General features: G+C 42.7%; 1 protein-coding gene across 1 annotated transcript in view; it reads right to left on the reverse strand.

The window, feature by feature from the left end:
- Nucleotides 1-18,241: 18,241 nt before the first annotated feature.
- Nucleotides 18,242-27,540, reverse strand: part of SLC34A2 (solute carrier family 34 member 2) — a 20,581-nt gene continuing 11,282 nt past the window's right edge. The window contains exons 9-12 of the mRNA XM_024218581.2: nt 26,904-27,071; nt 25,493-25,609; nt 25,284-25,408; nt 18,242-18,874 (exon numbers count right to left, since the gene is read on the reverse strand). Coding sequence (XP_024074349.1) covers nt 18,293-18,874; nt 25,284-25,408; nt 25,493-25,609; nt 26,904-27,071 — 992 coding nt within the window. The 3' untranslated portion in view covers nt 18,242-18,292. The remainder of the gene's footprint in view (nt 18,875-25,283; nt 25,409-25,492; nt 25,610-26,903; nt 27,072-27,540) is intronic.

A 27,540-nucleotide genomic window follows, 5' to 3' on the forward strand; every position in this document is an offset into this window, starting at 1 on the left:
GCGAGACTTCTTCTCTTCTGCTTTCCCTCCCAGCCAGATCCCAACTAAGCTGGGCTGTCCCCTATTAACTCCTCCCTCCAGCCCGCTACCTATTGCAGGAGTAGTGGGTCAGAGCTGATTAAGCCCTCAGCAGCTCATTAGTCCTGTCCAGGGTGGCGTTTGTATTCCCCCATCACAGTGCTATTCAATTTAAGACTGGTCCATCTAAAGCAAAGGGGCACATTCTCTTCTTGAAATGCAGGGATGAAATACACACAGGGTGATTCATAGCTGAAATTCTCCTTTCTGATCTTCATAGCAAATCTCAGTTGATATAGTATTCTCTCTACATGGCCAGAAACCTCATTTTCATGTAAGGAAACAGCTCTACCATGCTGGTATGAGGGCAAAGTTCTCCCCTATATAAGGCCCAATGTGCTATAGTTAATCAGAACTGCATTCATTTGCTGAGCTGGAGGGCTACAAATGGCTAATACATCCACAGAGACAGAATATGTGATCTTGTGCTGTGAATAAAGGCTTTGGGCTGCCATTGACTCAGTGGACTTTGGATCAGGCCCTTTCTCAGCAGAGATTTGGATTGTCTGTGTTAATTCACAAGAGTGAAAGCTACAAATGAGTTCTACATGGAGCTCATTGGTGAGGCAGGGCCTGAGTGACAGGGGTAGATTGATACTAAACTGACCCAAAAATACTGAAGATGGAGAAGGTGGAGAGTGATATAAGGGTGAGATTTTGCCTATCTATAGCACTTGTCATCAGAGGATGGTGCACAGTATTATAGCAAATCTCAAAGCACTCTATAGGTAAATGCTATCTCACTTTTGTAGATGGGAAACTGGGACTCAGAGAGGTGAAGGACCTGATTTGTTGAGTTACTGCTGAACTCAGCCAGAGCTAGCATGGTCCACCTCTCAGAAAAATCAACCTTGAGTGAGTTGGCCAAGCTTGCAGCAAGTTAGTGACAGAAACCAGCATCAGATCAAAGAGTTCCTGACTCCCACACCTGTGCTCTAACCACTAGACCATGCTGCTTGCTGTATGTGTAATTTCACACCTTTCTGCTCCTCCCTAGAATGATGCAACAAGCCAGGGCAGGGACATGAACGCAGCAGGTTGCAACAGAAACATTCAGCTTCCCCTCTTCAAAATGGCTTTATTTAAAACCAGAATTGAAGAGCTTTTGGGCAGGATAAAAGAAAACCAATCAGCCAAAACACAATTGCATGCCTTTTTTCTCCTTTCTTTTTGTAGTGTGGACAGGGGACGCTCATCAGAGTAGAGGGCCCTGATTAGCCAATACATTTGTTCTTAAATAGCAGCACATGAGTGTGATATCAGAGCTGAAATCTTCTCTCCCAATAACCATGTGTCTAAGTTGCAGGCTTAACCCATGTTATTATGCATGGGTTAGTCCCAACCACACTATCATCCACAATAAAACCCTTAAACTCATGCTTGTATATGTTTTAAACCTGGGAATTCTTGTACAGCTGGGGGTCTGGGGTAAAGCCTGTGTTTCATATTAAGGAATGTTCCAAACTGTCCATTTTGCAGGGAAGATGTAGCTAAAGCATGTATTGCTGAGCTCATGTTCAGTTAATCCTCCAGTGCAGCCCCACAATTCCCAGGCCTGTTTGTTCTGGTCCTTCTACCTACTCACTTCCCATACCACATGTCATCCAAGGTGGATTCCAAGTGGGAGAGAGGAGGGATTTAAACGTGCAATTAGCACTTACTATTAAAAAAATTACACTTATTAAAAAAAATCAGGATAATCAGGATTACATTCTTAGCAAGCATGAGTGCATATCCTGCTCTCTGTGAAACTCTGTCACCCCGATAGACTCATATAGACTTATATGGATGCTAGCATTACAGCAGTGTCCCAGACAGTCTAAATTAAAAGAACAAGTGGATATACTAAGTGAAATCCCTTGGGAAATCAATACTTGTTCTCCTGGTCCTGATGTCCAGGAAGGAGGAGGAACCTGGTCTGCTGTTAGCAAGCCTCTGCCTTCTAGTTCGGCATACTGTTAATGTTTGCCCAAAATTTCTCCCCTTCTGGCAGGTAATTCTTGAGAATTATTAATACAGAAGAAACTCAAGGTGGTCAGTGAGATCCCTGGGCAGGGCAAACTTCTCATAGCCACCCCTATAATTTACTAGCCCTCTCCATGCCTCGCTATGCTGTTCAGTCAGCAAACAATGAAAAATCTCCTTTGCACAGATGGATGGAATTCAACTCCTGGCCTGGAAAAGCTGCTCCCTCCTCCACTTCAGGATTTCCAATCGATTAATATCTTCTAAGGCTTCCCTGACCTGAAATAATGATAAAACTACTACTGGTGACAGGCCCCCGGTCTGATTGCCCTAAATCACCCCCACCCCCATTTTTTTTAATGGAAATAAATCAGAAATTTTGACCATAGTCCGTCTTTATGATGGGTACATGGCTAGAAGGGGCTTCTGAACAGGTCAGTAAAAATGAACTAAATAAAAGCATACCAAACTGATAAACGTAGAAACTGTAGGATGGGGAGATTCTTTTCTTCCACCCACTCTCCCCACCCTGCCCAATGGACAAAACATAACACACACTTTAATTTCCTTTGCAGGAACTTCCAGCTCAGCTGGACTGAGGCAGCCACCCAGGACTCTTGAGGCGAGTTCACCCAACAAAGTGGAAAAAGGAAAAGGCTCAGAGATGACATTGGGTGCAGGTCAGACAAACACCTGGAGTGCCAGAGGAAAGGAGGAGCAAAACAGGAAGCAGGAGGAGAGCACGGCTGCTTGTGTTCTGCTTGAGCATGAGTAAGGGATCAGGACTCAGTGCAGCACAGGGAGCTGTTTGAACAGCTGCTCACCCTGATGGCCACCACTTCGCAGCCCACAGCTCCAACACCATAAGCAGTGCCCACGGGCTCTCCTCCATGCTACTACATCCAGTGCAGCCACTGGAGAGCCCTGTGGCTTTGGGTGGGCTCTGAGCAACTCCATGAACTGGAATGGGCAGATGTACCCTATTCACTCCACCCCATCCAAACCGTTCAGCCAGGGGGAAGGAGAACAGACACTCTTTTGACATCCAGTTCCACTGCCAGGGAGACTGCACAGCTTGCTCTTTTGCTAATGGCACAGTTCCGTGCTCTGTTTCACGTTCTTATCCTTTTACGTCATCATTTGTGGACAGGCAGCTGGGATGCCTGCAATGGTCATCAGAATACTTGGAGTTATTTTAATACTTTTGTTTATAAATTGGTTTGGCTGAACAATACATTGGTGTCTGAGTGCTTGGAAAAGCAGAAAGTTGTATCCAAAGCTTTTAATAAAGGATCAAACTCTCTTACAATCACATAAAACCAATAGCAAATAAACAATAGCAAATCAGCAAAATAACAAATACATTGATATGCGTACTACAAAAATACATAGCATTGCATTCCCCCACCACAGCATCACATTTCCTCACCAATGTCACCCCAATATTAAAAGTACAGGTGCACAGTGCATCCCTAGGTTCACTTGCTGGCCTGGACCCAGACCCAGAGATGACAGGTGCACTTTCTGTTTGCCTGTACAGGCCTGCAAAATGACAGTGTCCTGAGCCCACGCCAGGCAAAAATTTTGCCCTTATTCATGCATATGTTGAGCAGAGCACAATAATACACAGGGCACTAGCTGCATTGGCATCCAAATAGTTCTGTAGGCAGTGCCATCCTGCCTTCAGCCGGCAAAGTGGACAACCAGCACCATCCTGCAATTGCTCGGTGTGTAACCGGCCTTTCTTTTGTCATGTTCCCTGGGGTCAGGGTGTATTTTGGAGGGAATTACATCCCTTCTTGTCCAAACAAGTAAAGGCCAGATCTTCTCAGCACCCTGTTTTCAGGCCCCTTTCCAGTACGTCCTATGTTTGTGGTCATGAACCTGCCTCTGTGGATGACCAAGGCCTGCAGAATGATCGAGTAGCATCCTTTGAATTTGACATATTCATGTGCTCCTTGTCACAGGTGAACTATGGACATGTGAGTGCCATTGATGGCTCCAGCACAGAGTGGGAAGCCCATTCTCTCAAAGCCAGATATTTTTCCAGACACATTAGCAATGTCCACCACAGTATTAATTGCCTCACAAATCTCCATCACCACAACCCCAAGAGCTGACTTACCAACCCAACTCCAAACTGGTTAACTATGGACTATAGCAGTCTGGGAGCCAGAATCCAGATGGCAATAGCAACCTGCTTCTGGTCCAGTATAATGGCCTCCCTCAATTGTGTGTCCTGGTGCTGGATGGTTTGGCAAGCTTCTCACACAGTTTCATGAAGGTCTGCTTCCTCTTGTGGAAGTTCTGGAGCCACTGCTGATCATCCCAGGTCCACATGATGATTTGATCCCACCATACTGTGTCAGTGGCCCTGCACCAGAAGTGCTGGTCTACATAAGGGGAGTTTGCAGTGATTGCAATATGCAACAGGTGTCTCCAGTCTGCCATGAATGAACTCCCCTCTGAGACCTGCTGCCACCTTCCGAGGGGCAAAACTGCTGCTGTAATGCACCCTGCTCCAATAACAGTTCAGCCACAAGCAGTTCTGGGTCCATGGTCTGGCACTGGCTGGAATGGAGAGAAGCGAGGCGTGTACAGAGCCACAAGTGCCCCAGCTAGATGTGCTGGTGGACTAAGAACACTTCCACAAAGAGGCCCAGGAGGGACAGACAAATCCTCCTCAATACACCGCTAACCAAATGCGAGAGCTGCTCAAGCTAGTGAAGTGCTAAGAGCCCTGGGATACACCCCCATGGATCAAACCCATGTAACTGCAGCGCTAGTGTGGATGCAGCTACATAGGTATGGTCATCTGTGGCTCTGCAGCGTGGATGCTCAGACACATGCTTGGCAAGCACTGATCTGCCTGCACAGGAGCCGAGACAAGGGTACATTCTGCTGTGCTGACATTCCCTCAGAGGGAAATTTTGCCGTTAGTACATCGCAGCTCAGCAAGTGGCATTAAAAGCTCTGATTATACGAGGGTTCCTTCTGTCTACTGAACAGAAAGATTATTTCAGTTCATGGTCACATTTACAGTAGTACTCACCACTTTTATTTGTTGATGGCACTAAAAACGTGATTATTATGCAATTCACCTTTCATTGGCAATGGAACAAAGGCCACACTGGATCTTTTACAACCATTTAATTGCAATGATTTTTACTCTTCCTAGTAGAGGAATTTGAATTGCGGGCAGTTTATCCACTCATGAATAATTCTGTCTTCTGATATGCACGTACTCCACCTCCCACTGATTTTAATGGGAGCAGCAGTGGCAGAACTGAGGGGAGACATGGGCTTTTACAGTTTCACATGTGTCAATAGCTTTTTGAGGAAAGATCTGCTGGGACTTCACCTGTGTTGCATGCCTTTTTTTCCAGTAAAGATCATCTAAATCCTGTGAGGGAACACACCACGATTTTGTTACATACAATAACCTAATGCTGCGCCAATGTCAAAGAAACCTTTATAAGCAATACACTTTGTGCAGCTGTGGACTTTCACAGTAGGTCCATTGTGGAAACTCTATCTTGGCTAAAACTGTTAATAACAGATGCTTGGATAAAATGACTTATAACAAAGGATGGCGATGCCCAAAGGTACAAGTGGCCGCTGTTAAAATCCCAGCATTCTCTGTCAATCACCACATCAGGGAATCTGAGGTACTTGATTATGTGCTATTCTCAGCACAGGGAGATCTTGCTGAGTGATAACTATTGAAAAAATGACTGTTTAAATAGCAATTAATTGTGATAGTTTGGGTGGATGCTTCAGTTCATTTTTGCCCCTCATTACCATTTCAGAGGGCAGGCCTCAGACTATGTTGTCACATCTCTAGGATGTTTGGTACAGCACTGCCAACAGTGAAGCTGAAAATAGAGTTAGCACCTGCAGTATGCGTGATTTACAGATCTCTGCCTTCCTGGAAAACAAGTAAAAACAGCCATGCACTTCATCAAGATAGAGAGCACAACGACTCACCCTCTAACATTCTATATCTGAAGTGACACAAAATGGCATCTCCCTCACAGTTGCCCCTGAAGAGGGCTGGAAGACCTTTCTACATTTAAAGGAGCACTACACAGAAAAGAGAATGACATTTTCTTTCAGGTACCATAGCTAGATGCACCACACAGATGAGCATTACCCAGAAACTCAGAAGTGCAGTTAGAATCAGAAAGCAGTATAATGGCACGTGACAGGGCACAAGGTGCCCCTAAAAGGTTTTACTGAAGTGAAGGGTGATGGGTGGGAGGGAAGAAAGGGAGGGGACTCAAATGAAAGGGCGATGATTTACTAAAAAGGTAAAGGGAGCTAGGATTTGCTAATTCCACATGGGCTAAGAAATTCTCAAAACACAGTTAAAGTTAATGGGAGAGGATTTTCAAAGGCACAAATGACAGTTAGGCACTTAAGTCCCACTTATCTGAAATAAGAGTTGAGTTCCAGAGACAATTTGTGCCTTTGTAAATCTCCCCCAACTTGTCCCTCTCCATCCCAAACTTTCTAGAGCCTCTAAACTCAAGGAAGCCAAATTAGCCCAAATTTTGTCTTTATTATTATTTATTACCCTACTGGGACCCCCAGTGTGCTAGGTGCTGTGCAAACAGAACAAAAAGACAGTCCCTGGCCCAAGCTTAAACTCAAACATTTAACTAACTTTTCCTTGTGATTTCTTTTCATAGCGATGACAGCTGTCTGTAAATGACCTTTTTAAAATACATGGCCTTTCGTTCAGCTGTTTAATGTTTCTGAAGAGGGTGTCACTTCTCTTCCAGTTCTGCTTGGTCTAATAAATGGTCATCATCATATGGTGGGGGTTTCATCCATACCATACTGAGGAAAAAAATGTTACTAATATATATTTTTTTCATCTTAAAAGTGACTGTTGTATGTATGCAAAGTGACTGTGAAGATATGCATATATTTTTTAAACTGTAGCAGGAAGCCAGGCAGAAGGGAGCTGGGGAAGGTTCTAGGTCAGGGGTCGGCAACCTTTGGCACATGGCCCATCAGGGTAATCCGCTGGTGGGCCGCGAGACATTTTGTTTACTTTGACTGTTCACCGGCATGGCCCTCCGCAGCTCCCATTGGCCGGGAACGTTGCTCCTGAGTCAAGGGTGGTCTTGCTGCTGCTCCTAAGAGGAAGAAGATGCCCCATGCTGCCTCTCTGGAAGGGGATCCCCATGCCACCACAATTCCAAGTGTGTGGGGGGGCAAGACCAAGGTCCCAAATTGCTTGAATCTGGCCTTGCCTTCTCTACCAACCTCAGTAGCTTTACTGAACAAGCCAGACCTGATTTTTTTTTTGGTCTGTGAGCATGGTGGTTAGTAATGCTTGTATACTGTCTTTTGGTTCACATTCTGTAAATTGTGCTGAGGAACAACCACCGCTGGGGCAAAGGGTGAGGGAAGGATTCGCTTATGATTATATAAATCACCTACTCTTCCATCTGGGATCATACAAGATTCCTGTGGCAACTACAGCAATTTCTTCCATGGAAAAGAAATACTGGGAAAATACTTAATGCATTTTTAGCATCTTTTCATGCAAAGTAGCAACTGGCAACAAGAAGGAGCCAGCACCAGGGACTAGATCCACAAAGGCAGTTAGATGTTACAACACCCCACCAATGAGTAGAATTCTCAGCTCTGAGTTAAGTGCCCAGGCTCCCTGCACAATGCATGGAGAAAATTAGGCACCTGAGGAAGGAATCCTTAGAAACCAGCAGGCCAAGAGGGAAGCCGCCTAAGCTAGCCAGGAATGAAATGCAAAGGAAAGGGGAATGGCTTAGAGCCCAAACTCAATGGTATTTAGGTGTCTAATTTCCATTGATCAGGGCCTCTAGGTGACTAAATTGACAGGCAGAGGAAGGTGCTTCCCTCTGCTCAAGATAGTTGGGGTTGGTCCTGCTTTGAGCAGGGGGTTGGACTAGATGACCTCCTGAGGTCTCTTCCAACCCTGATATTCTATGATTCTATGAGATCCTCAGCCATGAACCATCTCCTGGTGTTAAACACATAAGCCAGGTCAGCTGCTTCAGTAACCCATGCCCTAGCAACTGAAAATCAGCAAGAGAGACCTACTCCGTTATAGCCAGCCGTCCAGTGGTTAGGCCACGCACCTCGGATGTGGGAGACCCAGCTTCAAGCCTGATTTGAAACACGGACTTGAACATGCATCTGAGGTGAGTGCCCTAACCAGCAGGCTATTGGCTATTCTGGGAAGGGTCTCTTAATCTGTTCTGCTGAAGCTGTTCCACTTTGTATAAGTAACTAAATGTTCATTGGGGCAGAGACTTGAACCTGGGTCTCTGTGAACAGGTTTCCCCTTCAGTTCCTGGAAACACTGGCTAGTAAGCCCTCTTTGTGAATTAAGCAGCACATATAGTCCAACAGCATCTTGATTATTGTTTATGCGCCAGGCACAGCGCAGCATAGCAGCAGTTATGTAGAACCTCCCTTGCCTGCTAGGGTGACCAGATGTCCCGATTTTGGGGTCTTTTTCTTAAATAGGCTCCTATTATCCCCCCCCATCCCGGTTTTTCACATTTGCTATCTGGTCACCCTACCGCCTGCTCCCAGGCTCTGCCTTTTACACTGCTTGCTTTCTTCACAGAGCTATCCAGCAAGTGAGCTAATTACTTCATTAGCTCCCCAGACTCCCTACAGGTGCAAGTGATCCCTTCTGCCTTTCCAGATCCAAGCTACCTAAGTCCCTCATACTCTAACTACACCCAGTACCCTGGCTATTCTAAGTGACCAGGGTGCTCCAAAGGGCTCAGTTTATAGCTGCTAATAGCACCCTGTCACAGTCTCTCTCACATACTAGCTGAGTGTTTTAACTACTGGGCTATTGTGCTGTGTCTGGTCATTTGATTATTTATACAAAGCAAAGTAGCTTTAACAGGAGAGACTGAGCATCTTTGTGGATCTAGCCCCTTATGACCAACTAGCTCTCTGTGGACAACAGCTTGAGAACTGATGCTCTGGGCCATAGTCAAATAGTAGAGGACTGAATTCTATCCTCAGTTACATGTGCACAGCTCCTGCTAAAGCCAATAAGAGTTGCACGTTGCATAAACAAGGGCAGAATCTGGCCCATAAATTGTCCAAATTGTAATTTATGCTTCTTGCATAGTGTAAACTAGCAGTAATTACATGCTACTGTCATCTGCTTGCAAAATATTATCTACTGCTGTAATTAAGTTGCTTGTTTATACTACAATGCAGGGCACTAATATATTAACTAGTGTATAGTGATTGGTGCATGCAAGAAGTGTAAAGGGTAAATATGAAAGTTTCACAAGAGCATGAGTAAAATGGAATGGTTTCAATATTGTCCTCCCTTCTGATGTTCTCCTATGTTGTAATACTGGGGTCTGATCTGCATTGTAAATCTACTTAGTCACTGCTCTAGTGAAAATCAGCATAATTACTATCTATGTGAGAAGTACACACCTTAGCTTCCCTGGTTATGGAGCATGTGTTCCCCTTCAGACTCAAGTGATGAAAGGAGGGCTACAATTCACAGAATATTCCCTATGAGTTGATATGTACAGTAAAATGCCAGCCAGTCACATGGACAAAAATATTTATAGCAACTGGCATTGGTATGGCTAGAAATTCCCGCTGAATAGAAACAAATCCCTGTCAATGACACATTGAGAATGATATGGAGCACAACATTGCTGCTTACTTACAGCACCTATACGGAAATGTGGACTGAGATTTTCTTCTGATCTCCTTATGCTGTTAATCCACAATACACCTCTACCCCAATATAACACGACCCGATATAACACGAATTCAGATATAACGCGGTAAAGCAGCGCTCCGGGGAGGGGGGGCAAGTTCGATATAACACTGTTTCACCTATAACGCGGTAAGATTTTTTTGGCTCCCGAGGACAGCGTTATATCAGGGTAGAAGTGTATTCATATCTAGCACCCATTTGCTTACACACCTACTGAATCACGTGGATTTGTTCTCAGTATTATTCATTAACCATTCATTTTTTTGTAGTAATGTATGGGTCACTGTAGCCAAGTGCTTCCGTGGGAGTCAGGGGGAAGTTTCCTAAGAAGCTTGAGGTGGAAGAAAGCTGCTGTTTTTTGGTCAATGACTCTACAGGATTATTTAGGCTCAGTGATGAAAATCAGGAGGGTGTACTCTGTCAATAGGAGGAGTGGACAGTACATTTTCTTCTTCCAATCATCATCACTTTTGCTTTGCCTGGCCTGAGTTTGAACCAACTGCTCCTCATTGAGGAGTGATCTATTGAAAACATTGTGAAGTCTTAGTAGTGACACTGGTGGCATCTGTAGAGAATGCGATATAGTTGGCTGTCAACAGTGCACATTAATGGCCACAAAGTCTGTGGCATCTCACCATTTTTAAATAGTTCTCATGAAGTCCAATTAAGGGGAAATAGTATGGCTCTCTGTGGGATCCCTCAAGACCCTCAAGGAAGAAGAGCATTTAGCCATTAACATTCTCTGGGTTTTGCTGAAAAGGAATTGTGATACTGTGCCATCTGTTCCAATCAAATAGGCGGATTAGCAGGATCTTTGTGGTCTACTGTGTTGGAGGCTGATGAGAGGTGCAGTAGTATAAGCATGAAGATGAGATCTGGTCTAGTTTGGTGTTTTCTGCCTTTGTTTGTTCCATTCAGATTCAGGTGAATTTTTCAGGAAAATATGAGAGCTATCCACAGCAGTTGGTGCTTGGGTTTGAGGTCTGAACTATGATGTCTGGACTGATTAGTCTCATAGACTCATAGACTCATAGACTTAAAGGTCAGAAGGGACCATTATGGTCATCTAGTCTGACCTCCCGCATGATGCAGGCCACAAAAGCTGACCCACCCACTTTCCCTTAACTCAGCTGTTGAAGTCTCCAGATCGTGATTTAAAGACTTCAAATCGCAGAGAATCCTCCAGCTTGCGACCCCTGCCCAATGCTGTGGAGGAAGGCGAAAAACCTCCAGGGCCTCTGCCAATCTACCCTGGAGGAAAATTCCTTCCCGACCCCAAATATGGCGATCAGTAGAACCCCGAGCATACAGGCAAGATTCTCTAGCCAGACCCACATTTTACCAGCGATGGCACTTTATTACCTAATTGACTTATCCCATTAAACCATTCCCTCCATAAACTTATCTAGCCTAATCTTGAAGCCAGAGAGGTCTTTCGCCCCCACCATTTCCCTCGGAAGGCTGTTCCAAAATTTCACCCCTCTGACGGTTAGAAACCTTCGTCTAATTTCAAGCCTAAACTTCCCCACGGCCAGTTTATATCCATTCATTCTCGTGTCCACATTAGTACTGAGCTGAAATAATTCCTCTCCCTCCCTGGTATTTATCCCTTTGATGTATTTAAAGAGAGCAATCATATCCCCTCAGCCTTCTTTTGGTTAGTCAGCTCATTATGTGAAATAGCTCTGCCTCAGACTTCCCTATTGTCCCCAGGTTTCATGGGACTGTGCTGCTTTGACCCACAACCGCCCCCCCCCACACACACACACCCAGTTGAAACAGCTCCTATCCCACAGGGCTGGCTGGGTTCAGTTTCTCACTCTGGGGATTGAGATCTGGATCCTGGTGCACAGGTTTGGCCCAGCCTCTCTGAGGGGGGGTGGCCAGGCCAAATTTGAGAGAGTGGCCCTGTGACCCCATGCATCAGGGGCCGGGTTACAATGCCTGGAGCCCAGCCAGTCCCACAGGACAGGAGCTGCAAGAGTTGCCACTGTGTGTGTGGGGCGGGGGGGGGGGGGAGGCAGAGAGTGCGGGCCTGAGTCCAACACTGCATTGTGTGGGCCTGAGTCCAACCACCCTTATCCCAGACTTCCTAGTGGCCCCTCAAATGTGGCTGCTTTAGCCTTTAGTTGATGGTGCAATGTGGGAAAACTTGATTGTCCACCAAATTTGATTATCCCAAGGAGAAAGAAAGTCAGCCCATGGGATTGTAGGATACTTTTGGAGGACTCACAGAGCTCAAATCCAGTAGGGCTGTGTCATCACTGTAAAACAATAGGGCTTGAACCCTGGGTCCTGGCTTGACTCAGGCTCGTACCCTGCACCTGAGCCCTTGGTTAACACGATTTGTGTGTAGACGGAATGGGGGTTAGGCTAGAGCCTGTGTTTGAACCCTGGGCTTACACTGCAGTGTAGACATACCCTTAGTTCCTCAAGAGCTTTTTCCTGAAGTACTGTGAGGTCTGTCCCCATCAATAAATTCAATGTTTTCCCCAAGAGAATCTTTTGAAAATCGTGATTGTTTTAGGTACATTTGCTCTGTATTGTGCACATTTATTTTTACAAATATTCATTTCTTGCATGGTGCTTTACACATATTTTTAATGTGAGTGTTTTGGAGTTTTTAAAATCCTATTCTAGCTGCACCTCCTACAGATACCAGTGCCCTTGACCTTGAGTCACTTCTTTGGCCTTGCCTTCTCTAATATAACATTAGAGCTGACTGAAAAACAGAAATTTCCATTTCTCAGGAAATGTCAACTTATCAAAACCTGTTTTGGTTCTGAATTGGCACAAGTCAACATTTCAAAAATTCTGAAAAAATGTCAATTCAGAAATAGCAAAACACACAATTTCAATAATGTCAAAACAATATAAAATAGTAAAATATACATTTAAATTCATGTTTAATAATAAAAATATAAACTAATCAAACTGAGACAGCTGAAGTGTATCATTTCAATACTTTCCCATCAAAAATGTCAAATTCTAATCCTGCCCATGAATGTTTTGATTTCAACACAACTGCATTTTCCAGAAAACTGTTCAGTCAAAAAAATTTTTGACCAGCTCTAATAAACACATAGAAAGCCTGTATATTTAAAAACAAAATAAAAAAGTCTTCCAGAACAAAACAGTGCTCTGCAGGCACTATTCCCTCCAGGGAAAGGATGAGAAAGAGAATGAATGAGAATGTGACACATAGTCACATTGCTTAATTCACTTCTGGAAAGTGCTCTTATACTCTGCTGTGATGAGTGCAGTATAAGAACCTATCTAGACTAGACTAGAAACAGTCATTTACCATTTCCTTCTATGGTTCCAAGATGGAAATCAAGGAGAGCAATAAGTAGTGGAGTGTTTAACCCGCAGTAGTGATAGTAGTGTGTTTAACTTCCTCTGGATTTAAAATGTACTGAGTTTAATGCCCTGTTCTAGATATGTATACAGGGGCGGCTCTATGTATTTTGCTGCCCCGAGCACAGAAGGTAGGTAGCTTTTGGCGGCATGCCTGCGGGAGGTCCGCCGGTCCCGTGCCTTCGGCGTACCCGCTGCCGAATTGCCACCGAAGCCGCGGGACCGGTGGACCTCCCGCAGGCATGCCACCGAAGGCAGCCTGACTGCCGCCCTCACGGCGACCAGCACGCCCCGCCCCCCTCCCCTCCCCCCCCCCGCAGCTTGCCGCCCCAGGCACGCCCTTGGAGCACTGGTGCCTGGAGCCGCTTTTGTATGAATACATTATCAGGACACAGTGGAAACTGGAGAAAGAGAAGGTAAAGCTCCCAAATAATCCTGGCGAGAAGAAGGGTCCACTTGAAAGTGACAGCAAAGGAGCCAAAAGCTCAGCGGTGAATGATGAACAATGTGGTCCAGATGAGGAGACAGATGAAAGAGGAGTACAGCAATATGCAGAGGTACGAGCAGCAATGAGGAGTCCCTTGATGAAGCTTCATTCTAAGAGTCTTTAGATCTTCCTGTAGCACCTGCCTGAAGTTAAGTGTTTGCTTAAATGCTTTGCCAAAGTGAGGCTTCAGTGAACTTCCAGAACGGATTTGAAAATTGTCCACATGAGGTGGACAGCACAGGGATGGGGTTTACAAACTCCACACTAAGGCAGAGACAAAGGAAGGGTTGGAGCAATACTGGCCCAGGGAGGCCCTGCCCTCTCAGGCATAGTTGAGCATGGTCCTGGAAGAATACCAGGATAAATGGAGCGTCAGGAGCCCCAGGTGGGGGGCCATTTCCTGGAGGAGCACTGCTCTGCAGCAACAGGAGAGGGAAGTTCTCCTAAAGGGACCTGACTGTGAATTTCCCCCCACCACCCCAGATGCTCCCCAGGAGGGAGCCCATGGGCTAGGATTCGAGTAGGCAATAAGCATCAGCCCTAGACTTTGTGGCTTTGGAAGTAAAGACTAATGCCACTGCGCCCATGCCCCAGACTGAGATGCAGTGGTGGTAGGAAGTGGCCCAGGGGAAAGCAAGCAAGCAGGCTGGCCAAACTTAGGACAGTGCTTGCTGTTTCACTTTCAGGGCCCAGGGCATGGACCTGCTGCAGAGGGAGGGCCCGGGTCCCCTTTCCCACCCCAGAGCTATGCCTATAGCCTCAAGGAGGACAGGACAAGGAGTTACCACCAAAGGTCACTCCAGCTAACACTTCATCCAATGGTCAGGGATACCTTGAACAAACAGAAAGGCTTAGGGTTGCCAACTTTCTAAAATTGCACAAAACCGAACACCCTTGCCTCACTCCACCCCTCCTCTTCCCCGAGGCCCCACCTCTACCCCACCCCTGTCCCCCGCTCACTCCATCCCATAGAAACTTGCCAGAAAATGTCCATGCCCACAAAAGGCAGAAAAGTACTTTACTTAGGAAGGAAAAAATCAAACGCACAACTACAAAACAGAGAATAACTGGCTAGGTAATAGTACCGCTGAAAAAGGATCAGGGGCCTACCATAGTAGGATCATAAATTGAATATGAGTCAACAATGTGTTGCAGTTGCCAAAAAAAAAAGACTAATATAGTTCTGGGATGTATTAACAGGAGTGTCTTATGTAAGACAGAGGAGGTAATTGTCCTGCTCTACTTGGCACCGGAGAGGCCTCAGTTGGAGTACGTGTCCAATTCTGGGCACCACACTTTAAGAAAGAAGTGGACAAATTGGAGAGAGTCCAGAGGAGAGCAACAAAAACAATAAACGGTTTAGAAAACCTGACCTGTGGGGGAAAGTTAAAAAGAACTGAGCCTATTTAGTCTTGAGAACAGAAGACTGAGGGGGGTACTGGATAACAGTATGCTAATACGTTGAGGCCTGTTATAAAGGGGATGGTGATCAATTGTTGTCCAGGTCCACTGAAAGTAGAACAAGAAGTGCTAGGCTCAATCTGTAGCAAGTGAGATTTAGGTTAGCTATTAGGGAAAACTTTCTAACTATAGAAAGTAGAAACTATAGAGGGTAGTTAAGCTCTGGAATAGGCTTCCAAGGGAGGTTGTAGAATCCCTGCCTCAGCACCGAAGTCTGAACTAGATGACCTCTCATGGTCCCTTCCAGCACGCCTCCTACGCAGCATGTTTACTTCTATGAAAATCTGTGTTGGTGCACATTCCTCCTAAGATTTCCTTTGTTGTACCTATGCTGATGCACAGCCCCATATCCTTTACAGTTTGCTGTTTCAAACTAGAGCTCTTCGACTCAGAACTATTTTTCCATTGACAACCACTGCATATAAGTAAATGTATATATTTTAAACATCTCTTTATTTTTTTATTCAATGCACTGCACTCTACTAGAGCAAGATGAACATTCATGCCAGGTTACAAAGCCAATGGTACAGAATCCCGAAAGGTTGTATAATTTCTTCAAATTTAAAAAAATAATTTTTAGAAACTTTGTGCCTCAACCGTACTCTTCACAGAAAATTCACAACCGGTTAGAAAAATAGAATTCAACATCCTTGTGCATTATAGACATAATAGGAATATATTTAGCTACATTGTAATCTTTATTTTAAGGACTCACCTCCTGCATTAGCAGCAAATCACAATGTAAGTTAAACAATGGAGCCACTAACATGCCTCCACAGTATGAAGTATACATAGTTACACATACAATTTTTAAAAGCTATGTTACAAAATATACAGTATGTCCTTTTTACATTATAGATAAACATTGCATAGTTGTCAAATATGTAATGTAAACAACTCAATCACATAAAGACATTTACGATATAACTTATGAAAATGCTGTACACTAGAACAATTATAAATTAAGTGTAAATAGCAATTATTAGAGTTTGGGAATGAATATGCTGGGACACGTGCTATCAATTTTTAAGTAAATGTCTCCACTGAAATCCATGAGTTCTGCCTAAAAATAAAGGCACGTGACACAATGTATATAAAGAGTGAAGAAGGATAAACAAGAACTGAATGTAGGACAGGAGAATAGTTACAACAAAGAAGCCTAGAGCACTGATATGCCAAAATATAATTCCTCCAGTTCCTTTGTAGCAACTGCTTTTCCTAACCTATCCCTGGTGTTTTGATAGAGGGCTTGTTTAAGCTTTTATTTAAAACAATAAAACAAAGAGCCACTCTGTTAACTGAATAAGGAAAAGCAGGAAACGTCTTCTATTTTAAAGTTAGTCAATGAAAAATTTTACAGAATTTCACAAGAACATCTAGATATTATTCTAATGAGTCAAAAAGTTGAGAGTAGGAAATGCACATAAGCCTATAAAGACATGTGAGAGCACATTAGAAATGTGCGAGGCAGACTAGAGATCTTGTTCATATGAGAAGAGTTGTTCAAAGACAACAAAGTTCAACAAACATTAACATCAAGAAAACAGAAAAAGGAATAGGTTGAAAGGGATGGCTGGTCCTAACTCTGAGTTCTCTATTGAGATCCAGGGGAGCAGAGTTAGGCCTACAGTGAGTCCTTTTGAAAATCCTATCTAATAGATACAAATCACAACCATGCTTAGCATCTTGTCATTGGCTCACAGTAGCAGAAAAAATCAAAAGCTCAGTCTGAATAAAATTTAATATAGTATGAAAAAGCAGACTATACACAACTTATAAGCATGTCAATTTAAAAATGTGAAGAACTTATTTTCACCCTCAAAATGTACATATTTACATTCTAACTGAGTTCTGCCTACTAAATTACATAACATTAAGAAAATAGCAAACTTGTTCAGAAGTAAATCTATCTATGCTACAGTGAAGGGTCTTGTCAGCATTTCCATTGTAAGTCTCATTTATAACTCAGCTATACAAACTAAAAATTAGCATAGAGCCAGGGCTGTAGTTTTTCCACCCCTCACAACTGTCAACCTTCATACATTCCAACCCTCCCCCACTATATCTCCCATGATTTGGTCATTTTTTAATTACGTAAAGCCAACAAAAGTGTACTGATTTTTGAAGGCTTTGCAGTACTCAGAAATGGCTCATTCTGAAATGTTGCAGTTTGTCAGTCCATGATGTGGACTAGTCTGCACGGGCATTTACTAAAACATTAATACCCACAGAGAGCGAGGACATGGGACTTCCCAGCATGTGATGTATGATTACTTTACCTGTGGATTTTTATTAGAGATTTGGATTCCTAATATGCACATGCATAATACTGACAGTACAAATTCATGCCAGGCACTATGCTGATTCCAACTACGTTGACACAGGCCATGCTGTAAATGGTGACAGTTAACACACATTTTCTCTACAGTAGGTGTTAACAGCTTTCTTTAAGAATGTGTGATCTTAGCATAAGCCCTGCAGTAGGCATAATGCTGAATTCCAAATTTCCTTGCTTTTATTGCTCTAAATCCAACCTTTACTGCTATTTTAAAAGGCTGTTTTGTGGTTTAGTAAAGAGTTTCCAGAAAGCCCTTCAGTAGGCACCCAATCCTTAACCGATTTATACTTTCAAACGGCAAGTGCACCAGCAATTTAAAATAGTTACATGTTAGCCTTTAGTTAAAAGTCACAAAATACAGCATCTAAGCTCTCTAACATTACAGGAAATGAATATATGAAAACATTTTCGTTCTTCTATTTTTTGCCTCTTCCAGAAACTTTGTGGTATCATCAGGTGAGTGTAGTTTAATATCCCTGTAATCCGGAGAGAATGTTCTGCACATTACAGCGTGTTTTTTTAAGTTCATATGTCTCAACTCATTGGAGCCATTCTGTTAATGGGACTGCATATCAACGTTTATTTGTTTGGTACTACTGGCCTTGAATTAACATTTTATACAGTAGATCCTCCAGATAAAAATCCATCCTTAGCTTTTTACCTGATCTTAGACTTTCTGGGAACCATGTAGAATTTGTTCTACTGCATTCCTTGATGAGTAGTATACCACTGGATACAAGAACCTAACAGAGTTTTCTTTCATTCCTCAGTATACTGCCCAAGCTGATTTTCAAGAGATTGATTGTCTTATACTGTATCTTTGCTATTATAGATTGATCCCCTCCTAGAAGGCTGTGTTGTCTGAGTAGGTTTTCTCAACACCAGCCGCTGGTTGTGTCTTTGTAACACAATTTTCTTCATCAGCCAATTCAACCGTGTTATCATAAACTGCCATAGCCTTTTCCTGCTTGTCTTTGGCCAGCTCATCTTCCGTGTTGCCTTTGCAGCATTTGCAGCACTTGTTGCAGAAGCAGTATCTCCCACAGAAGGAGAGTGCAGAAGTTATCACATTATCCCATGGCTTCAAGGAATGCATCCACCTGGGAAGGAAATCCCAGTTTTGGAGCTTTGTAGGCAGTATATTTGGCCGTTTGGACTGCAGAACATTAATCACAATCACTGTAATCAAAGCAAGTAGGATGGGACCACAAACGCCCAGAAGGACCTGCCAGCCAGCTACCGACAAACCAAACACAGCCAATGGGATCAGGAAGAAGCAGAGGATCAGATAAAAAATAGCAAACCATCTGTACTTGGCTGTTATGTTCCCCAAGCTCTTTGCGAGGCGGATTGGTACCCGGGTGAAAGGTATTGGGTACCACAGTATAATCCCGGAAATATTGAAAAAAAAGTGACACAAAGCAATCTGAAAGCAAGCACATTTTGAGCAGTTAGTTAAAGTGCCTTTAAATACTGTGACCCAAATATCAACAAACCTATGATCTTCCTCAGAGTCTGTGTTCTGTCTTCCTTCACTCCCCTCTTACTCTATTATCACACTTAGAGTTATGATTAGATTTAGGTTATACGGTCTTGTCTATGTTCTGGGAAGCACTATGCACACTTTGGGTAGTACATAATTAATAATGATCAACAATCAGGATAATGTTTGGAAAAGATCCAGACTTCTGTGTGGTTTTGATGAGTCATCAACATAAGACAACTAAGTTACATCTGACTTGGCCTAAGGGTCTGATTCCTTACTCTCAAACTAGCAAAATTCCCAGTGAAACCAAGGAGCCTACAACAAGAGTATTAAAAGGTCATTAAAAGTGTACAATGGACAGCACATCCACATGCACAATGATACACAGAGCTGGTCAGAGAAGCTCTGAAAGGATCAGATTCTATTGGAATATGTGGTTCCATCAGCATCAAAATGCTTAATGAAACTGGGTCCATTTTGCCGGAATATCATTGGGGGTGGGGGGGGAAGGTGTCAACAAATGTCCCATTTTGACATTTTTGGGGGGGGAATTGATTTTTTGCTTTGAAACTACTTTTCATATCTAATTTTTTTTACTTAAATAAAGACATGTAAAAAGTTAAAATCAAAAGGAAACATTTTTCAAATGACCCAAAATATTATTTTTAATTTCCCTTTGTGAAGAATTTGGAAATTTTGGGTGTTTGCTCTGATTTGGAACAAAGCCAAAGCTCAATATCTCAAAATCCTTCACAAAACAGAACTCCTGTCCTCCACACAGCTCTGCTGAGTAGTTCTACCATGCAGCGCGCAGCGCTGGGGACAAAGTCAGCCAACTCAAACAACAAGCAATTTCTGTTCATCAACTGAAAAAGATACAAGTACAAATCAATGAGAAAGGCACACAAGCCTAATTTTTTAATGTCAAAAATGTGTTGCTTATAAGGAAATAAGGTGCTGCCTTTAGACTCCGGCAGCCTAATAAGTCAATAAGGACAAATGCAAAGTACTCCACTTAGGAAGGAACAATCAGTTTCACACATACAAAATGGGAAATGACTGCCTAGGAAGGAGTACTGCAGAAAGGGATCTGAGGGTCATAGTGGACCACAAGCTAATATGAGTCAAGAGTGTAACACTGTTACAAAAAAAGCAAACATCATTCTGGGTTATATTAGCAGGAGTATTGTAAGCAAGACACGAGAAGTAATTCTTCCACTCTACTCCACGCTGATTAGGACTCAACTGGAGTATTGTGTCCAGTTCTGGGTGCCACATTTCAGGAAAGATGTGGACAAACTGGAAAAAGTCCAGAGAAGAGTAACAAAAATGATTAAAGATCTAGAAAACATGACCTATGAGAGAAGATTGAAAAAATTGGATTTGTTTAGTCTGGAGAAGAGAGAGGGGACATGATGACAGTTTTCAAGTACATAAAAGGTTGTTACAAGGAGGAGGGAGAAAAATTGTTCTTCTTAACCTCTGAGGATAGGACAAGAAACAATGGGCTTAAATTGCAGCAAGGGCAGTTTAGGTTGGACTTCAGGAAAAACCAAATGAGCATATGGAAGGGAGACTGTCACATTGTAGTTGAAAGAAAAATTTAGAGTTTAATGATCTAAAATTAGGGAGACCAGATAATTTCTATCCCAGAATACTGAAAGAACTGGCACATGAAATTGCTAGTCCAGTAGCAAAGATTTTTAATAAATCTATATATTTGGCAGTAATACCATATGACTGGAGAATAGCTAGCATTGTTCCGATATTTAAGAAAGGGAAAATAACTGATCCGGGCAATTACAGGGCTATTAGTCTGACCTAAATGGTATGCAAGGCTTTAGAACAAATTATGAAGGAAAGAATAATTAAATTCATGGAGGTAAATAGAAAAGGGATGTAACGCAACATGGGTTTACTAAAAATAAAGTGTGCCAGACTAACCTGATTTATTTCTTTGAGAAGAGAACTGATTTTTTAGATAAGGGACATGCAGCAGATCTAATACACTTGGACATCAGTAAAGCATCTGACATGGTACCACATGGAAAATTATTAGTTAAGTTAGAGATGATGAAGATTAGTACAAGGAACTGGCTAAAGGGGAGAAGGCAATGGGTTGTGCTGAAAGGAGAAATATGAGACTGCAGAGAGGTTACTAGTGGAGTTCCTCAGGGATTGGTGTTGGGGCCAATATTATTTAATATTGTTATTAATTTATTTAATTTTTATTAATTAATTTATTAATGACTGGCACAAAAAGTAGGAGAGTGCTAATAAAATTTGCTGTTGATACAAAGGTGGGAGGTATTGGCAATACAGAGGAGGATCTGAATATTATACAGGAAGTCTTGAAGACTGGAGTGATAGAAGTGGGATGGAATTCAATAGTACAAAGTGCAAGGTAGGATTCAATAATAAGAATTTCTGTTATAAATTCAGAGCTTATCATTTAGAAGCAACAGAGACTAAGTGTATTACTTGATCACAGGATAATTATGAGCCACCACCATGATGTGGCTGTGAAAAAGGTAGATGCGATGCTAGGATGTATTAGGCAAGACCTTTCCAGTAGAGATAGAGAAGTATTAATGTCATTGTACAAAGTACAGGTGAAACCTCATCTGGAATACTGTGTAAAACTCTGGTTACTCATGTTCAAGAAAAATTAATTCAAACTGGAACAGGTGCAGAGAAGAGCTACTAGGATGATTGGGATATGGAGGGCCTATTTTATGAGAGGAGAATGGAAGTGCTTGGCTTGCTTGGCCTAGCAAAATGAAGTCCGAGAGGGGGTAAACACCAGGGAGGGTGAAGAGCTATTAAATTTAAAGGACAAAGCTGGCACAAAAACATATGAGTATAAGCTGGCCACGAACAAATTAAGACCAGAAATTTAAAGAAGGTTTCTAACCATCACAGAGGTGAGATTCTGGAACAGCCTCGCAATAGGAGTTATGGGGCAAAACAGTTAATTCGTTTTGAGAGATGGATAAATTTATGAGTAGGATTATATGATGGGATTGCTCGTGATGGTGGGGGGCAAGGCTCAACAGCCCTGGGGGTCCCTCCCAGTTTATGTCTTCCGTCGATCACCTGAAGGGGTGACCCCAACGTATTCTGAGTTTTTTTTCTTCTTCCTCTGAAGCGTCAGAGATGGGACACTGGACAGACGGTGCTTTAAGGTGGCACTGAGCATTCTCTCACTCAGGTGCTTGCTCACATGCTCAGGCTCTAGCTAATTGCAATAGGTGGGGTTGGGAAGGAATTTTCCCCAAGGTCAGAGTGTGACTTTGTGGGGGTTTCACCTTCTTTTGCAGTGTGGGGTGCAGTTAACGTGCTGGTATCATCTAGATATATCTTGCTCAATCAATTCCCTGCCATGGTGAGGGCTTCCGGCATTGGTACACCTCAGTCTCCCCCCTTCTCTGCCTGTGCCACATAATAATTTAGTCTCTTGTGGGCTACAGAACTTTCATCTAATTTTGATTGTTGGGTTTAGTGTGGGGGTGTTGGGTGATGTTGGTGGCCTATGATATACAGGAAGTCACATGAGGGCCAGGTCTACACTAACAAATTAAGTGAACCCAGTTGTGTCACTCAGGAGTGTGAAAAAGCCACAAGTAAGTCAGCCTAACCGCCCCCTGTTGACAGTGTTAGGTTGACAGAATAATTCTTCTGTTAACCTAACTAATGCCCCTCAGGGAGGCAGATTAACTAAAGCAATGGGAGAAACCCTCCCATTGCAGCCGCGAGTGCCTACGCTGCGGTTTAAGAGTGACATAACCTACATGATCTGGTGGTCTCTTCTGGCCTTAAACTCTATGACCTGCTTTCTAAAGCCTCAAGAAGGGGCTTGGGCAAAATAAGCCTAGTGTCTGCTGACCAAACCTGTAGATCCCCAGCCCTTATCTCATTTCCCTTCTGTAATTGTTATTTGATTAAAACTAACATTTAAACTAGGGCTGTAGATTAATCACAGTTAACTCACGCGATTAACTCAAAAAAATTAATTGCGATTAATCGCAGTTTTAATCACACTGTTAAACAATAGAATACCAATTGAAATTCATTACATATTTTGGATGTTTTTCTACATTTTCATATAGTATTCTGTGTTGTAATTGAAATCAAAGTGTATATTGTTTATTACAAGTATTTGCACTTTAAAATGATAAAAGAAATAGTATTTTTCAATTCACCTCATACAAGTACTGTAGTGCAATCTCTTTGTCCTGAAAGTGCAACTTACAAATGTAGGGGTTTTTTTTTGTTACATAACTTCACTCAAAAACAAAACAATGTAAAATTTCAGAGCCTATAAGTCCACTCAGTCCTACTTCTTGTTCACCCTGTCACTCAGACAAACAAGTTTATTTACATTTGCAGAAGATAATGCTGCCCGCTTCTTGTTTACAATGTCATCTGAAAGTGAAAACAGGCGTTCTCATGGCACTGTTGTAGCCGGCATCGCAAGATATTTACATGCCAGATATGCTAAACATTTGTAGGCCCCTTCATGGTTCGGCCACCATTCCAGAGGACATGTTTCCATGCTGATGACACTCATAAAAAAAAAAATGCGTTAATTAAATTTGTGACTGAACTCCTTGGGGGAGAATTGTATGTCCCCTATTCTATTTTACCTGCATTCTGCCACATAGTTCATGTTACAGCAGTCTCGAATGATGACCCAGCACATCGTTCATTTTAAGAACACTTTCACTTCAGATCTGATAAAATTCAAAGAAGGTACAGTACCAATATGAGATTTCTAAAGATAGCTACAGCACTCGACCCAAGGTTTAAGAATCTGAAGTGCCTTCCAAAATCTGAGAGGGACGAGGTGTGGAGCATGCTGTCAGAAGCCTTAAAAGAGCAACACTCTGATGCAGAAACTACAGACCCCGAACCACCAAAAAAGAAAATCAACCTTCTGCTGGTGGCATCTGACTCAGATAATAAAAATGAACATGCGTCAGTCCACACTGCTTTGGATTGTTATTGCGCAGATCCTGTCATCAGCATGGATGCACGTCCCCTGGAATGGTGGTTGAATCATGAAGGGACATATGAATTTTTAGCGCATCTGGCATGTAAATATCTTGCAATGCCGGCTACAACAGTGCCATGAGAACACTTGTTCTCACTTTCAAGTGACATTGTAAACAAGAAGCAGGCAGCATTATCTTCTGCAAATGTAAACAAACTTGTTTGTCTGAACAAGAAGTAGGACTGGGTGGATTTGCAGGCTCTAAAATTTTACATTGTTTTATTTTTGAATGCAGTTTTTTTGTACATAATTCTACATTTGTAAGTTCAACTTTCATGATAAAGAGATTGCATTACAGTACTTGTATTAGGTAAATTGAAAAATACCATTTCTTTTGTTTTTTTACAGTGTAAATACTTGTAATCAATAATAAATATAAAGTGAGCACCGTACACTTTGTATTCTGTGTTGTAACTGAAATCAATATATTTGAAAATGTAGAAAACATCCAAAAATATTTAAAGAAATGGTATTCTATTGTTGTTTACCAGAGCGATTAATTGCGATTAATTTTTTAATCGCTTGACAGCACTAATTCAAACACATGGTTTTGTTTTTTAAAGGATGTCATAAAATGATTATTTAACATGAGATCAACTTAACTGGACTTAGCCCAGCTTGAGATTGCAGCTGCTTTATCTTGTGTGGAGGCAATAAAATGACTACTGTTGTTATTTCCCTGTTTTCCAAGTATGTCAATAACCTGTTCAGTTTATTAGAGTTATTGAAATGCATTGATACTGGTTATAGAGAAGACTTCATTACTATTTTCCCCCTTGATGTAGAAAGGTAAATTCAGACATCACCATATACCTTGAAAGTCATTTACCATTTTAAAAAATAGGTTCCCAAACCTAGGCTCCTAAAATCAGCGGTGTGCTTTTCACAAGGGCTGAGCCAATAATGAAGTCAATGGGGGCTACTTGGTGTTCAGCATTTTTGAAAACAGGCCATCAGTGTAAATGTCTACATTCTGACTTCGGAACCTAACTTCAGACTCTCGTTTCTGAAAGTTTATAACAGAATCAAGCCAATCTCAGGAAAGTCATTATCTAACAGAATTCTGTGAACATTTAATGTACCTTTTTTCTCTGGTCTCAGTATTTGAGACTGATGCGTGACCCTTAATAACCTGAAGAGCTCAGGTTTGAAAGGCAATGGTCTGGTACTAGTGTGGGATATTTGTATACCAGCATCATTAGAGCTAAATTCTCCTTACGTCTTAATCCTCCTTACTCTGGCAAAATTCTCACTGACTTCAATCTGTAAGTAATAATAAGCATGATTTATACTGACCTGTAATGAATATCTTAATGTACTGCCTGGACTTGCTAAAGCGGCAAGTATAGCAGTCGTGGTCGTACCAATGTTAGACCCTAACGTAAGTGGGTAAGCACGCTCAATGCTTATAACACCAATACCTAGAAGAAGAAAATAGGACTGAATATTTTGGACTGAAAAATATAAAATATGAGGCTTTAGAAATAAAATACCAAAGAACTTACCAACGAGTGGCGTAATAGCAGATGTGAAAACAGAACTGCTTTGAACAATGAACGTCATACCAGCTCCAACAAGCATCGCCAAATATCCGGTTACCCAAGAAAAAGGATATGGGAAATCTGAAAAATAAAAAAGGGAGGGCACGATTTTTAGAGTCACAAAATATTTTGTGCTATATGTAATACAGCTGTGAAAATATTATTATTATTTCTTATTTATTAGATGTTAAAGCTACTTGGGGCAATGACCATTTTTTGTTCTATGTTAGTACAGCACCTAGGACAGCGAGGCCCTGGTCTTTGAGTAGAGCTCCTAGATGCAAATAATAATAAAAGCATTTACATGGAGATCAACACAACAACATATAGGTGCCTTTCAAGTTATAAACTGAAATAACAAGGCCTACAGTTTCCAAATTTCAGTTGCCTCAATTTTGGCAGCTTCAGATGCCTTCAAAAAGCACTGAGAACCTATCCTGTGAAAAATCGGGTCTCTTTAATGTGTCTCAAGCTGGGCACCTAAAAATCACTAATAGCTTTTGAAAATATAGACCTAAAGACCCTAATTAGAGAGATAATGCACCATGTTTCCCTGACGCCTGCAGCTTTGCCAGTCAGCTATGAAATCAGGAGGTAATCAGTTGGGAAGAAGTGAAATAAGAAACCCAAGAAACTGACCAGTTCCAAATTAGATGTAAACATGGGAACTGACTAATTTTTTTTCCTGAGCCACTGGTGCCCTGTACCCCAGAGGAAGGAAGGGCCAGCAGCAAGTCCTGTTTGTGTAACCTTCTCCCCATGCAGAGCACCATCTCTTCTTCCTCAGTCAGACCTCTGTCAGGGCTGCCTCCCACTGCTAGTGGGGCCCACCCCTCTCCTCAATCTAGGAAGCAAAAGGGATGGTGGCAAAAGCTGCACCTGGGCAAATGTCCTAGCACAAAGTGGCTTTTTAATGAGACAGGTGGTCATAGAGATTGAAGCTGGCTGCTCAGTCAGGAGAGGGAAAGGGAAAGCACCAAAAAATTTGTCCCTTTTTTCAACTAGCTCTAGCAGTAACATGAGGTGAAAGCCCCATGCCAGAGGAAGCCGTCAGCACTTCAGTGGTATTTACTGAGGATATATATTGAGTAACCCCTAGGATTCTAACAGCTAATGATTATACAGTACATCAAAAACAGAGTCTGGACTTTGGTTTCTACGGCTTAATCAGCCACACTTCACAAGTGAAACATTCACTCACCGATTTATAAAAAGAAATGCAAGAAACACACTGACAAGATGAAATATTATTTTAGAATTTCAGCTTCATATTGCTTTACTCATGCCATCGCTTCGGATCAGCCAGGGCAAAGTGTCAGTAAACGTGCTTATTGCCACAGTTATTCATAGTTACATAGAAGCAACACATAGTTACCGGTATTGAGCGTCTTCTTGATAACGGAGGCCACTTGTCCTTTAAGCACAGAATTCAGTAACTTAACTATCAGCACCAAACAGGTGCACAAAATTATCAAAGACCCTGCAAGCAGGATGAGACCGACAGCAAGATCAGCAAGATTTGTTCCTACAAAGATATGCTGGCCTAAAAAGGAAAAAGAAAGTCAAAGTCAGACTAGCCAGAATTTTATTTCTGGCACTAGGCCATACTGCTATTCTTCCATAAATAGGCCTGGTGGCATCAATGTCAAAGGTAGCAAAAAACCCTTACCTCATTAGCTGCCCAGTATGGGTGTTTTAGGGGTGTGTGTGGATCTCCTATGGCCAGGGCTATAAGATATTTAGCATCCCCACACAAAGGGTCAGACAGAGATAGAAACATGCCCATGTATGGTCTCCAGGGCCGGCTCCAGGCACCAAGCACCCAAGCTGGTGCTTGGGGCGGCACCTGGAGGGGGGCGGCGCGGCGCTCCGGCCGCCGGGGAGAGCGGGGCCACAGCCGGGCTCGCCGCCCTCCCCCCGGGCGCTCTGGCCGCCCTCCCCCCCGCGCCCTCCCCCCGGCCGCCGGGGGGAGAGCGGCGAGCCCCAGCTGGGGCTCGCCGCCCTGCGCTCTG

Source organism: Terrapene carolina, unplaced genomic scaffold, assembly GCF_002925995.2.
Source record: "Terrapene carolina triunguis isolate 2854851 unplaced genomic scaffold, T_m_triunguis-2.0 Scaffold66, whole genome shotgun sequence".
In the NCBI taxonomy this organism is placed as follows: Eukaryota; Metazoa; Chordata; order Testudines; family Emydidae; genus Terrapene; species Terrapene triunguis.